The 14,138-nt window shown below is 40.0% G+C and overlaps 1 protein-coding gene across 1 annotated transcript in view; it reads right to left on the bottom strand.

Annotated features, from left to right (window-relative positions):
- The window catches only part of CTTNBP2 (cortactin binding protein 2), a 152,671-nt gene that overhangs the window by 51,387 nt on the left and 87,146 nt on the right, over positions 1-14,138 (bottom strand). The window contains exons 7-8 of the mRNA XM_004389629.2: positions 13,222-13,372; positions 8,476-8,730 (exon numbers count right to left, since the gene is read on the bottom strand). Coding sequence (XP_004389686.1) covers positions 8,476-8,730; positions 13,222-13,372 — 406 coding nt within the window. The remainder of the gene's footprint in view (positions 1-8,475; positions 8,731-13,221; positions 13,373-14,138) is intronic.

The following is a 14,138-nucleotide window of genomic DNA, read 5'->3' as shown; positions in this document are numbered from 1 at the left end:
GGGCCTGGGGTTAGATGTAAGAACTCACTAAGCTAAGGAGTTAACTGAAAACAAAACCACTATATAAATAACAGTTTTTATCAAGCAGTTGTTACTACTAATTTGTACAAAACCAGTAATGAATAATAGGATAGTTAATAAGAAACTCAGACAATGTTGATTTAGAATTTAACTCTAATAAGAGGATTAAACAGAATGCAATTAAATAGAATGCATTAAACTTGTGAATTCCCAAAATGACAAGAGATAAAAACAACACATTTATTAGGCAGGTTAGTACTTGTAGCAAAAGCAGGTAACGGCCAAACAGGCTTAAATTCTAATTCCTCTGGTACAAATTATTATGCGACCTTTGGTAAATCATCAAACATTTTCTGCTTCAGTTTCCTGATAGGGTTGTTATGTGACTTAAATGAAAAGATGCACATAAAGCTTATTCTTGGCACATACTAAACTCTCAGTATTTATTAGCTGTTGTAATTATTATAATCAACATCATCACCATCAATTAGAAAATAACCCAAATATTCAGTTAAGTGGGGAGTTATTACACCTCTCAATAAATACCACTGATCTCTCAAGATAATTCTAGGTGATGTAACTTCAAATTACAAATAGAAATGATAAAAGACACAACAGATGTCTGCAATTCTCCTGAATTAAGATTCTTTCATTTCTCACCTTCAAAGTGGTTACTTCTAATTTTTATTACACTCAGGTAGGTCAGTGGTAATATTATGAGGAATAATATTAAGGAATAATAATAATAATTAAGGAAGCAGGAAGTTGTCAGTTCCCAGAGGGTAATGTGTATCCACACACTGCTTCAAGTGTGAATTCTACAGCACTGTGCGGGCTCAAGGGGAACACAAACAGGATTAAAACTTCAACCCAACTGAACAGCTACAACTATTGAGCATGTCGTAAGTTCCAGGCACAGTTCTAATGCTCTACAAGTATTTAATGCTCATTTAATTCTCACAATCATTTTACAAAACTGGTGCTAAGCACCTCTGTGCCAGACACTGTGCTCAGGGTTGTGATGATGATTAAAGTAACAGTTCCATTTCTCAAAGGAGCGCTGGTGGCACAGTCATTAAGTGCTCACCTGCTAACTGAAAGGTTGGTGGTTCGAACTCACCAGCTGCTCCATGGGAGAAAGATGTGGCAGTCTGCTTCCATAAAGATTACAGCCTTGGAAACCCTACAGGACAGTTCTACTCTGTCCTATAAGGTTGCTCTGAGTCAGAATCTACTTGACTTTAATGGTCTTTTTTTATTCCATTTCTCAGGGAGGAACCCAAAGTGTAGTAAAGAGACACGGGGAAAATACACATAGGAAAGGGTGCTGAAGTGATGAGCAAAAATTCCCCTCCTGAGGGACGAGGAAGAGGGATGGCAGCGGAGAAGGAAAAGGAGGGCAAGTTAGAGGGAAGGTGGAGAAAAGTATCCAAGCTCTCTCCTTGAGATGTGAGACTGCATGAAGAGGACAAATGCTATGATGCCAGTCACTGCTCTGGGAAATAGATTCCCAGAGGGTCTAAACTGGGCAGGGTATGCTACCCAAATGATGTGGAGCAAGCGATCCAGATGAATTAATGAATCCAGCCAATATGCTTATACTAATTAGGATACAGGTATACCTTTGATAACAAAGACTCAAATAAATAAAGCAATAGCTTAAAATACAGCTTTCACTTCCACCCACATCCCATTGGCCAGGACTTAGGTACATGGGCACACTTACCTGCAATTGGAGGCTGGAAAATATAGTCTTAATTTGGTGTGGGCATGGGCCCAGTTGAAAAGTGAAGGATCCAGTATTAGAGAGAAAGAACAGATGTTGAGGGATAATGAGAAATCTCTCTGCCAGGGACCTTTACGAACAGCTGAGAAGCAAGGTATCAACGCCAGAGAGACTAAGTAGAAACCCCAATTCCAAAAGGCTAGAGATAAAGTCAGGACAGCGAGCCAAGTTTAGAATTGGGCAGAGAGAGAAAGTGAAAGTAGGTGGGATGTGGGTGTCCTTGATGTTTTTGCAAAAAGGGTTGGGGGTGTGGGGAGTGGGGGTACAAAGTGGAAGGTTGGGAGAATGGAAGCCATTACGATGGGAAATAATGGCATAAGCAATGAGGTGGAATTAAGTGTGAGTGGCCAAAGATGAAGTCAGCTGGAGTCAGCTGTGAAGGGCTAAGTGCTAAGGAGCTTTGATGCTTTTCCGTAGGCATGGAGGCTGTGTATGAGTAGCAGGGTACCTTGGTCAACTCTGTTCTAAACCAAATGGTGCATAAGGAAGAAACACTGGAGAGGAAGAGGGTGATGGGAAGGAGACCAGCTAAGAGAGAGAGAAATGTCATCGTCCATTCACTCATTGATTTAACAAACATTTAGTCCTCTTGGGTCAGAGACTCCATAGGGCATGGCATACACAAAGATGAAAGAGTTTTTTTTTAAGGGGGAGAAAGGGACAGAGACATGCAAACATTTACAATAAAGCACAAGTTTTCTAAGGGAAGTATGGAGAGGTGCCCTGGGAACATCTAACTCCTGGAGGCCAACACTTAAACCGAGATGTTTTCCAGGCAGAGAAGGGTCAAGACAGAGAAGAGGCCATTTGAGGTAATGGGCACAACAGGTGCAAAGACAGGAAAAGAAGATACAGGATGTTTGCACAGCAGTCAGTCAGGAGTGCATGGTTAGAGCATGGATGTGCTAGGGAAAGAGACAGAAGTGTGCCTGTGGAGACAGACAGAGACCAGATCAGGAAGGGACATGGCTGTCACGCTAAGAGCCAGGTGCTTACGCCGGAGTGGACAGACCCTTGGAAAGATGTTCAACAGGTAAATGGCATAACAACATTCGCCTGTTAGAAAGCCCACTCTCGTGGAAGTGGAGGGACTAGAGACAAGGAGACCAGGAGCACGGCCCTGCACGAAGCCAGGTAGCAGATAATGAGGGCTTCCTATGGGCAGTGCCCATGAGACTATGAAGAGGCAACACAGTCAAAAATCCTTTATGAAAGGAATAAAATCTAGAGTTGTACTGATCACTTAAATGCATTAAGTTAGGGAGAGGGAGCAAGTAAACATGAATGCAGGTGATGTTACTGGATTAAGAGAGGAAAAAGAGGAGATGCAGCTGACTGGTTAAGGAGCATTAATGTGGGAGCCCAAGGATACATCCATGTGGAACTCTCTTATGGAAGCAAAAATGAATATGGTCATCAACAGGTTACCATATAATTTTATTCTTGAAACTGGGACAGGTTTAAGAGTAAAAGGAGATGCTGTTAATAACTGCACTGGGATAACAGGAATAAACTGAGTTTACTGGGCAAACTGAAAAGTTTGTTCCCCCTAATTATCAAGGACATCCTAGGTAGAATCTTCCTGGAGTAACTCAGGAAGAGATTAGGCAGGGCTAGAGATAAGATTTGGGAATCACTACAGATTACATTCTTGGAATCAGTAAGATCACTCAAGGGAGAGAGTAGAGAGTGAGAGGAGAAGAGGGTCAAAACTCAAGATACCTGAAAGGTGTTGGCAACAAACCACTAGAAGATCCATGTCTGAGTGCAGGGTGGGCTCTGGTTGGCTAAGTTTATGTTCCCTCCAGGGTTCTGTCAATCACTGCTGCCCAAATTAAGCAGGGATGTAATACTCTGCACTGACATTCTGGCTTGAGGATAAAATTATCCTTCCCTCTGTTTACCATAGCACAGCCAAGTCAGCTTGGCTTTTTCAATAATAATTTCACTAAAAATTAAGGAAAAAAAAGAAGACAATCACAGATAACCAAAATCAATAAAACAGGTTTTTATCAATCATGATTAACATCCAGTCCCAAAGACTTGGTTCAACTTTGCAGGCATCTTATCTGACCTTCTCTTCTCGACAGTGACCTAACTCTGCATGACAAGGGAAATTTCAGTACCTCCTATCATCTTGATCTCTTTGCAGCATGAACTAGGAAGGGGGAACCCAATTCTCAGGGTTCCATGTGGGTCTTGTGTATGAGAGAGAGAGAAACTTCACTCAGACTGCCTGGCAAGACTGGGGTAAAATCTATACAGCATGAGAAGAAACAACAAATTCTCACGTGGCAGAGTCTAACAACACTCTACAGCAGACCACAACCTGTTGCTGTAGAGTCGATTCTAACTCATAGCAACCCTATAGGACAGAGTAGAACTTCCCCATAGGGTTTCCAAGGCTGTAAATCTTTATGAAAGCAGACTGCCATATCTTTCTCCTGTGAAGAGGCTGGTGGGTTTGAACAGCCGACCTTCCAGTTAGCAGCTGAGCATTTTAACATAATACAGGGATGACCTATAGGTGTTGACAAGAGGGCCACTGCCTGACCAAGGGACAGTGACATCTAGAATGCTGGAAATAAATGTCTGGAACACAGGGAAGAAGTCATGGTTGGAGATACGGGTTTGGGACTAATTATCATAGAAGTCACTGCTAAAAGGGAAAAGACTGAATAAACTCTTAAATAGGAGCAGAGGGCTAAGAATGAAGGTTGGGAGTTACTTAGAGTTAAAAAGCAAAAGAGAAAAAATAGTTAAAAAAAAAAAAAGAGAAGTAGAAGAAGAAGAGAACGCCCGTTCAGCAAAGCAGGAGGGGAAGTGAGGAAGTGTCAGTGTTCTGGAAGCCCAGGGAAGGTTTGTATTAAACAGTCAACATGTTAAACAACCCAGAGAGACTGAGCAACAGCATGCGTGGTAGGAAGCTACTTTCTTTGGCAATATATAATCTAGAATTACAATCTACTTCTGTAGTCAAAAAAACACAAGTGGTCCATTAAATAAAAAAATCCCTGGGTATGAGAGCTTGGACAACAGAGATGCTCAAAATCCAATCTCCCTAATTTGTTTCTGTTGCAGGAACTTGATGTGTCAAGTGTCATGACAGCACAGAGAGTTTCACTAAGAAATCCTTTCTGTTCACGTCACGTGACTAAAACGAAGATTTATCTTCAATGATTAGTTCAACAATCTCTCTGCAGTAGTCAGAGGCCAGCTTTAGAGAGTAGTACTCCTAGAACCAAATCCTAGAAGCTGATTTGTATAAATTTCTTAACCACTGGGAAAAAGACCGAAGACTAAAATGGAAAAAGCACTGATTTGGGAATCTGATCTTCTATGACTCGACCTTGGGAAATGAGTTACACCATTTTCTGAGACTGAGTTGCTTCATCTCCAACACAAGGTTGGACTGGATGAGCTATAATGTCCCCTCAAGCTCTGAAATTCCACCATTCTCTATCAAAAACAATGCAGAAACTGAAGTCTTCTTCCTCTTGAGTATCGATGATGCTACCACCTCATGAAAATTGCATACATACATGCTGTCAACAGAAAAAAAAAGTAGCTTTTAAAGTTCCTACTTGTGGTCAGTGTATAATCTTTTTACCAAAACAACGGTTAAGTCAGATTCATAATTTATTTTTTCAGAAAACTGGCCTAATTGTCTTTCTTTAGAACTAGCTCAGCCAGAATATAAACATTAAAAGCAAATGATGAAAAAATATTTTCCAATACCTTTGAGCAGGAAGGCAGACAGCATGGTACAGTGCCAAGAGAGAGAGATTCAGGCAATCTGGGCTTCATTCCCAACCTCTATCTAGGTTAGTGATTTAAACCTCTAGGGCCAAATGCCCTAACCATAAAATGATTAGATTAGACTGGAAGATTAAATATCCACTCTAGGACTAAAATATCTATTATTTTAATAGCTCAGCTGTGTAAGAATGTTGTCAGTCATGCACACTTTTTAAAATCTCTCCATTCTTGTCCAAAATTCACCTTATTCCTCTTAAAGTAAGAGAATATGGGAGAGTCATATTCTATGAGAATGAGGTCTATTTATTTCCCTTCACTCAACAATGACCGAGCATCCATGGGGTGCCAAGGGCCTAAGCATTGATGATGACACCATCCTTGATCATAAAACATCCCAGGATGCATAAGGAGTTCATAATTAAGGAGCTGAGTCACAACACAATTACTTTACATTGCAGAGAGACGCAGCCCTGGGGAGTGGGCTTCACTTTCGCCTTAACTAGAAGTTCAGTGGTCCAACATCCTAGACCAGTAAAGCTCAGGGGTTTTGTTTTTGTTTTTTGCCTCCAAGCCAAGGGCAGGCACAATCCACTCCTATCAGTAACATCTCACATTACACTCAGAGATCTTCTGGTAGGGGGTGGAGGTAGGTTGCAATCTACCCCTTCTATGCACCTCTCTACCACCAAGTGAGATTCACTGTCCTACATTAACTGCATGTTCAGATTTAAACTTCTCACATTTCCCATCTTTGTCTTCTCAAAACATTCATGTCAAATGCAATTGCATTCCATTTAAATCAGTATGTTATATGCTAAGATGCCAGACTTTTTTTGTTTAAGGGTAAAATGGACAAATCCTACTGCTAACAAACATCTACATTGAACTGAATCATTCCTTTTCTCACTTTTAGTTTTTAAAATCTAAGTCCAAAACGAACAGCTTCTGCTATTGGTCACAACAACAGGAAATTACCCAATCAGGAGCTCCAAAAAAACATTTCCAACTCTTCCCAGCTATTTCCATCTGGATGAACAAACCATACCACTTAAACTCAGTACGTCTAAAATCCCATTCTATCTTCCTGTTCACAATGGTGCTGCTTCCTTGCTCCTCCTGAAAACATTACTATCTTTCTACTCAGCTCCTTTATTTCCATATGTAATCAGTTCAATTCTTAGACATTTCTAGTCCATAACAGCTCTCATTACTTTCACCGCTGTTATCTTTCACCTAGTCTATCTCTTCTACCACCAATATTTTTATAACCTCAAATCTTCTAAATATTACTGCTAAATTCATTATTTTAAACTATAGAACCAATTATTTAGCTCCTTTGTGCAATGGCTTTATTTCAAGGGCTTTATTTGCCTGCTGGATTAATTCCTTAATTTGGCATGGAAGGTCCCATGTTCCGGGCTCTCCCGCTAAACCCCCAGTCTGGCCTTACTTCTCAACACTCCTCACTAATTCAAATGCAGCTGTTCTCCACCTCCCTGCTTCCACACCCCTGTTCCTGCTGCTTCTTTCACCTGAACTGCTCTTTCTCCAGTGAGGAGTGGGAAATTTACACCACCCTGCAAATCCCCAAATAATTTCCATCTCCTCCAAATGAGCCATTCCTGGCCTTCACATCCCTGCAACTCTGCCCTCTGAAATACATGTGTTCTATTTAATACACAACCATAGCATTTTTATGGAGTCCTGGTGGTGCAGTGGTTAAGAGCTATGGCTGCTAACCAAAAAGTTTGCAGTTTGAATCCACCAGCCGCTTCCTGGAAATCCTATAGGGCAGTTCTACTCTGTCATATAGTGTCACTATGAGTCTGAACCAACTCGATGGCAACTAACAACAACACAGCATTTTTAGACTGTATCGAGCACATGTCTGTTATTCTTGTGGTGGTTTTTTGTGCTTCTCTTAACCTACACTTGTCTTCTACTTCTCATCCCTGCCACTGGACTAGAAGCTACCTAACGGCAGATACAATACCTGTAAATGTTAGCATACACAGTGCCTTGCACCCCTACTCACACCCACTGCGTCGGTTCTGATTCATGGCGACCCCACGTGTTTCAGAGTAGAAGTGTACTCCACATGGTTTTCAATGGCTGGTTTTTGGGAAGTAGATCACCAGGACTTTCTTCCACAGTGCCACTGGGTGGATTCGATCTGCCAACTTTTCAATTAGCAGTCAAGTGCAAACCGTTTGCACCACCAGGGACATTGCCTTGCACCCAGGAGCTTCCCAATAGCTTATTATTGCTAACCCATTATTACTGCTAAAATGATCTAAACAAAAAAAGAAGTTTGAGTGAATGACATACTATATCATGCTATTTCTTTAGGAATTGGAATTTTTTTACTCTAACTGATGAGTTCTGTTGTTCATAGGGTTGCTATCAGTTGGAACCAACTCGACGGCACCTAACAAGAATAACTGATGAGTGAAAGCTAGTGCTCCCTTTTATATATCAAAAAGAGAGCACAGGTAGGACATAAGTCAGGCAGCTCAGGGAATGGGGAAGAGCATGAACTCCATAGCTCAGGTGTGGATCCTGGCCCTGCCTCTAACCAGTGGTGTACTGAAGCAAACTACCCAATGGATGAAATCAATACCAATCTTCTTCTGCTAATTGTAGGTAGGATAAAATTTTTGAAATTACCCTCATATTTTTTACTGACAAACTCCAAATAAAATGAGGTTTATGAAAAGTCTCCTCTTCCCTTGACCGTAAGTATTTTCTGGATAGGGAAAAAAGTCAATTCACTCTGGCAGCTAATAATCTCCTGCCATGGTATCACTCAGTTTCAAATTATTCAATTTAAATACACTTAAGCAACAGCAGACAACTTTGCCACTTGTCAAATTACAATGGTAGGATGAGGCAGCTGCTAGCAAACACACCTTAAAACCTTTTGAAGCAGCAATGTGGGCAGCAGTCCAGCCTTCTCTGTCGGCATGGTTAATGAGGTCTGCAGGCACAACGGGCTTGACTGTGCCTTCAGGACGTTCTCCTCCTCCATCCAAGTCAAAGATGCCAGAATCGGGCTCCTCCTCGTTCAACTGGTCTCCACAAGCTGGTGCTCTGTGGTACATAAGGAGCTTGAGGCTATCCACATTACCAGTGTCCACAGCTGCGTGAACTGGTGTCCAGCCATCCTGAAAACAAAGTGACCAGGGGGAAGGGTCGATTATAACACTAAGGTTGAGAACAGAATTGTTTAAAGTTCACCTCTAACTATTCTTGGGCAGGGATCACTGAGCTGGGAGAAGCAGGCATTCCAATCCTAAATACAGCCCATGAGCTAAGTGAAGTTTCTTGACCTCTGTCAATTACTATATTTCCATTTCTATAACTTAAGTTTGCTATTCTGTGACCATTTCTGCCTAAAAGTTAACCATTTGAAGTGAGGTGGCACTGCCCAAGACCTTAACTGAACATTGTATATGGTGAACTAAAACCTTAATTTAATACTAAGGAAGAGAATAAACTTTAGCATAAAGAGATTTTTTAACATGAATAGACATACGCACACTTATGTTCACTGCAGCATTATTCACAATAGCAAAAAGATGGAAACAACCTAAGTGTCCATCGACGGATGAATGGATAAATGAATTACGGTAAATACATACAATGGAATACTGTGCAACTATAAAGAATACTGATGAAGTCCGCAAAACATAACATGGATGAATCTGGAGGACATTAAGTCAATCACAAAAGGACAAATACTATATGGTCTCACTTTTATAAAAAGTCAAGAGTAGGTATATATACAGAAAGCAATGTTCTTTGATGGTTACCAGGGATGGGAGGGAAGGGAGAGGGAATCACTTTCTAGATACTAGCCACTTATTATCTTTGGTGATGGGAAACTCAATATGGATGAAGTCTGCACAACTTGACCAAGGTAAATGAAGACAACAAGAAGTATGCAAGAATAAAGGACAATTTCAGCAAATGCTATAACATAAAATTTTGCAGCAACAGTAATAATAACCAAAAAATATGTGTGTGGTTACATGGTAGATATGTATGTACATGTGTGTATAGGAAAGCATATGTGAGTACATGTGTGTGCATGTATAGGTGTATCTGTAGGCATATGTATATACAAGTTTGCGTGAGCTGCATATATACTCATATATATAATAAAGCACATAGAGAGCATAGTTACACAGACTTCCTCGACATATCCAAACACCTCGAGGGATTGGTTTACTGGGCTGAAAAGCTTAGGACCAGTCTCATGCAACAACTCGGTCAATTGGCATAATATAGATCATAAAGATAATGTTCTACATTCTAGTTTAGTGAGTAGCGTCTGGGGTCTTAAAAGCTTTCGAGTGGCCATCTGAGATACAACTATTGGTCTCTACTTATCGGGAACAAAAGAGAATGAAGGAAACCAAAGACTCAAAGAAGGAACTAGTCCACAGGACTAACAACCTACACAAACCATGGCCTCATTTAGCCTGAGACCAGAAGAACTAGATGGTGCCTACCTACCACTATCCACCGTTCTGAGCCGGGATACAATAAAAGGTCCCGATAGAATGGGAGAAAAACATAGAACAAAGCTCAAATTCCTACATAAGGCCAGACGTCCTGGACAGAAAAAGACTAGAAGAACCCCTGAGACTATTGCCCTAAGATATCCCTTGAACTTGGAACTGAAGCCACTCCCAGAGATGACCTTTCCTCCAAACAATAGATTGGCTTATAAAATAAACAAAATCACTCGTGAGTACTGTGCTCTCTTAAATAATGAACTATATGAGACCAAGTGGTCAACATTTACCCTAAAACAAAGACGAGACGGTAAGGAGGGGCAAGGAAGCTAGATTAATGGAAACAGAACAAACAGAATGGAAATAATGAGAATGCTGATACATTATAAAAAATGTAACCAATGTCAGGGAACAACCTGTATAAACACTGTTAAATGGGAACCTAACTTGCTGTGCAAACTTTCATCTAAAACACAATAAAATATTATTTAAAAAAGAAAAGATTTTTAAAAGTATACATCCATGTATGACGTAATTACTCATGTACTAAAAGAATGCTGTTATAAGTCAGTTTTACTTATAAGGCATTGTCCCAACATTACTGATCTTAAAATTTTAGGCCAACCATTCCAATAGGAAAGTTTCTATATAATAAGAAAAAGGGGGACATGCAGGAAAAACAATGCCAAATAATTTCATTAGTTTCTACAGGTCTCTATTAAGCATTCTGTGGTTGCAATGGGATACTGATAAACACAAACATAGAAAATGCTCCAGCTAAAATTACTGGGCTCATTCCCTATATTTCTTTGGAGTCTCTTCACTCATTCAGCTGGTTGCTAGAGTAGAATCACAACCATTTTCTAGAGCAGTTCTCAGCGTTGTCTTCAGACCAGCAGCATCAGCCTGACTTGGGAATTCATTAGAAATGCAAATTGAGTCCCACCCCAGACATATCTACTCAATCAGAAGCTCTGGGGGTGGGGCCTGGCAATCTGTTTTAACAAGCCTTCCAGGTGATTCTGACCTACTAAAGTTTGAGAACCACTGTTCCAGGGAAAATCTTGGTCCTGTCTACAGTTTCTCACTTTTATACAGAGATGAGTCTGCCCTCTTTTCAGGCACCCAACTTCATTCGTTTTCTTCGTTTTCGTAAAAGATCTGAGCCTTATTTTGATGATTTGTATTTTGGCTTTATTTTGTCTTTCTACTTTTATCTTCCCTCTGGTGTATTTTTTCATGTAATATTTCATATTGCTATACTAAATATATTTCAGCAAGCTACCACAAACTTTATATATACATATTATCAAATATAATATATACTCACACACACACACACACATATATAATGGGGTAGAAGACAGAGAGAAAGACATAAATGGTAATAATCTGAATTTAGACTGAATCATTTGATCATTAGCTAAAGCTGTGCTGGGCAGTAATGGGAATACCGAGTATGTTCCTTGTGCACTAGTCAGGTAAAGCGGTTTCATGGTTTGTTCTTCATTGGGCTGTAGATGCCTTTTTTGGGCACCAGCCTTCTCTAGGCACCAGAGGAGAGAGAAGTTCTCTCATCTTCCCCTAAATTGCCTTACAAAGGCCATGCAGGTGTTCCTGAAAAAAAAAACCCAATATTCTCTTCTCCCCTGATACCCTTTTATTAAAAGGCACAAGAAATGATTATCTCCTTAATGTCCTCTACCAATTTCACTGTTAATCACTATACTCTTGAACCTCTGTACCTCTAAAGCTTTTGTTCAGCTCATCAACGCTTGCTAGAAAGCATGGGTTTCTGTGTTCTCTAACTTAGTGGATGTGACTTAAATTTGTATGTTGTACTACTTATTTTTCATTCAGCTTGGTGATGTAAAGTTCATTTATTTTTCATCTGTAAGGTAGAATTTTATAATCAATGTTTTCAACAGCATAGATTTCCTGGATAAAATATATAAAATACTATGAAGAAATGTAAAACTATTCTCTCAGATAAAAACAAAAAAGGAGTTTTTGTTTTTTTTTTAAAGTTCTAGCAGTGGGACCAAATTGGAAAACATGTGTGCCTTGGTTATTATATCCCTGGGTATACCATGAATTGCTGGTTGTTTTTTTGGAAATTTACTTAAGAAAGTCAGGATGTAAGAATGACCCATAAAACAGATAATGTACCTTTTTATCTTAGCAAGAAAATTTAAGGATGTTTCTGTGAAAGGGATGCAGTGTAGTAAATTATTAACAGAAGAGGGCCAAGGTACAGGTGACCTTTGGAAATTAAAACAATGTCTACACTTGTCTTTCATCAGAAGTATGTTGCAGCGTGGGTGAACAGGTGATTATTATGTTTTTAAGAATCTGGGCATCTGCTATAACACAAATAATGACTGAACACAGCAAAGAGTTGATCATGGTGGAAGTTCTTGAACTCCTCCTGAACCCCTGGGGCCTGGTCAGACAAGATGCATGCTGACTTCTCAGTCTTCAAGTGTGTCACCTGGGTTCCTCGTGCCTGGAACACTCCTCCCCGTGTCTCTTCATGGCTCACACCCTCATTCCTTCAGGTCTCGCCTCAAATGTCACACTTTCACTGAAGACTCTTCTAATTCCTCAAATAACAGCCCCACCCCACTCCAGGTGACAGCTCCCATCCCCTTCTCTATTTTCTCCATATTATTTTTTAAAGATCCGAATTACTATTTAATTCTTGCTTATTTGTTTGCTGTAGACTCCCCCGCTCCCTGCTAGGATGTAAGATCCGTGAGGGCAGGGGCTGTTTTGTCTACTGTTGTGTCTCTGCTCCCCAGAATAGCTGGGGCTCAGTAAATCATGCTGAGTGAATAAAAACTTATACCTATATCATCTTTCCTAATTCTGAAAATAGGATAAATGGTAAATAGATTATTACAGGTGAATAATCTGAGGCTCAGAGGTTACAGGGCCGGTTAGCCTAATGGACAGGCCTTAATTAGCAGAGAAGAGACAAAACCAGAAGTCAGGCACTTTCCAAATCCAACATCCAAAAAGCAAAGCAAAACAAAGCAACCTCTGTTTTAACCCATTTTATTTTCCTAGTTTTAGAGTTTTGCAGACACACTGTAAATTGCATGGATACAAAAAAACCATAAAACTGGTACTCACTCTGGTTTTTATACTTCGGTCAGTCCCAGCTTCCAACAAGAGTTTAATACATTCTTTATTTCCATTTTTACAGGCCAGGTATAGCGGTGTCTGTCCTCCATCAGCAGCATGATTAATGTCAGCATGATATGCAATTAATAATTCTACACACCTAAACACAAGATTACAATTAATTACATAAAAACGGAGTTTGACCTTTGAAGCACCACCAGCTCAAGATATTAAATACAGAAAAATGCAAAAGTAATTCTGCATTTTTACACGTATGCAGTGTCTGTGTGTGTGTATACATACATATATGTCTCAATTATTGTGGATCTTATATAACCAAAAAAAAACAGTTACCATTGAGTCGATTCCAGCTCACAGTGACCTTACAGGACAGAGTAGAACTGTCCCATGGGGTTTCCAAGGAGCGGCTGGTGGATTTGAACAACTGACCTTTTGGTTAGCAGCCGAGCTCTTAACCACTGTGCCACCAGGGCTCGGGTTCTTATTATGATTCTATTATTTTAACAGGAGGGGATCACACGAATTGGAGTCGACTTGATGGCAACTGGTACTGGTTTTGGTATTTAACAAGGACAGGAAATCTATTTCAATTGTAAAATTTAATTACTCCCATGAAAATTTAAAATAGCAGCTTTGATCAAGTGCTAAACCCTAGTTTATGACATTTCTCTGTAACCAACCTGCAAAACTGGAGTCCTTGGAATATCTGTTTGACTTACTGGAATGAATGGTTTAACTGTGCTTGACATATATATTATTTGTGGTTCAGAATAGTTTGAACCGTTTTAAAAAGTCAGGCTGCTGAGTTATTCTGAGATTTTACTTGAGAAAATAATTATAAATAGCAGGGCACCCTGTGCTCCACTATACAAGGCAGTGAGTGGCAGAGAAAAGAGCTGCCTTGT

The sequence above is a fragment of the Trichechus manatus genome, unplaced genomic scaffold (genome assembly GCF_000243295.1).
Source record: "Trichechus manatus latirostris isolate Lorelei unplaced genomic scaffold, TriManLat1.0 scaffold00251, whole genome shotgun sequence".
Classification (NCBI taxonomy): Eukaryota; Metazoa; Chordata; class Mammalia; order Sirenia; family Trichechidae; genus Trichechus; species Trichechus manatus.
The sequence above is the reverse complement of the archived record's forward strand: the minus strand, read 5'-3'. Positions and strand labels throughout refer to the sequence as shown.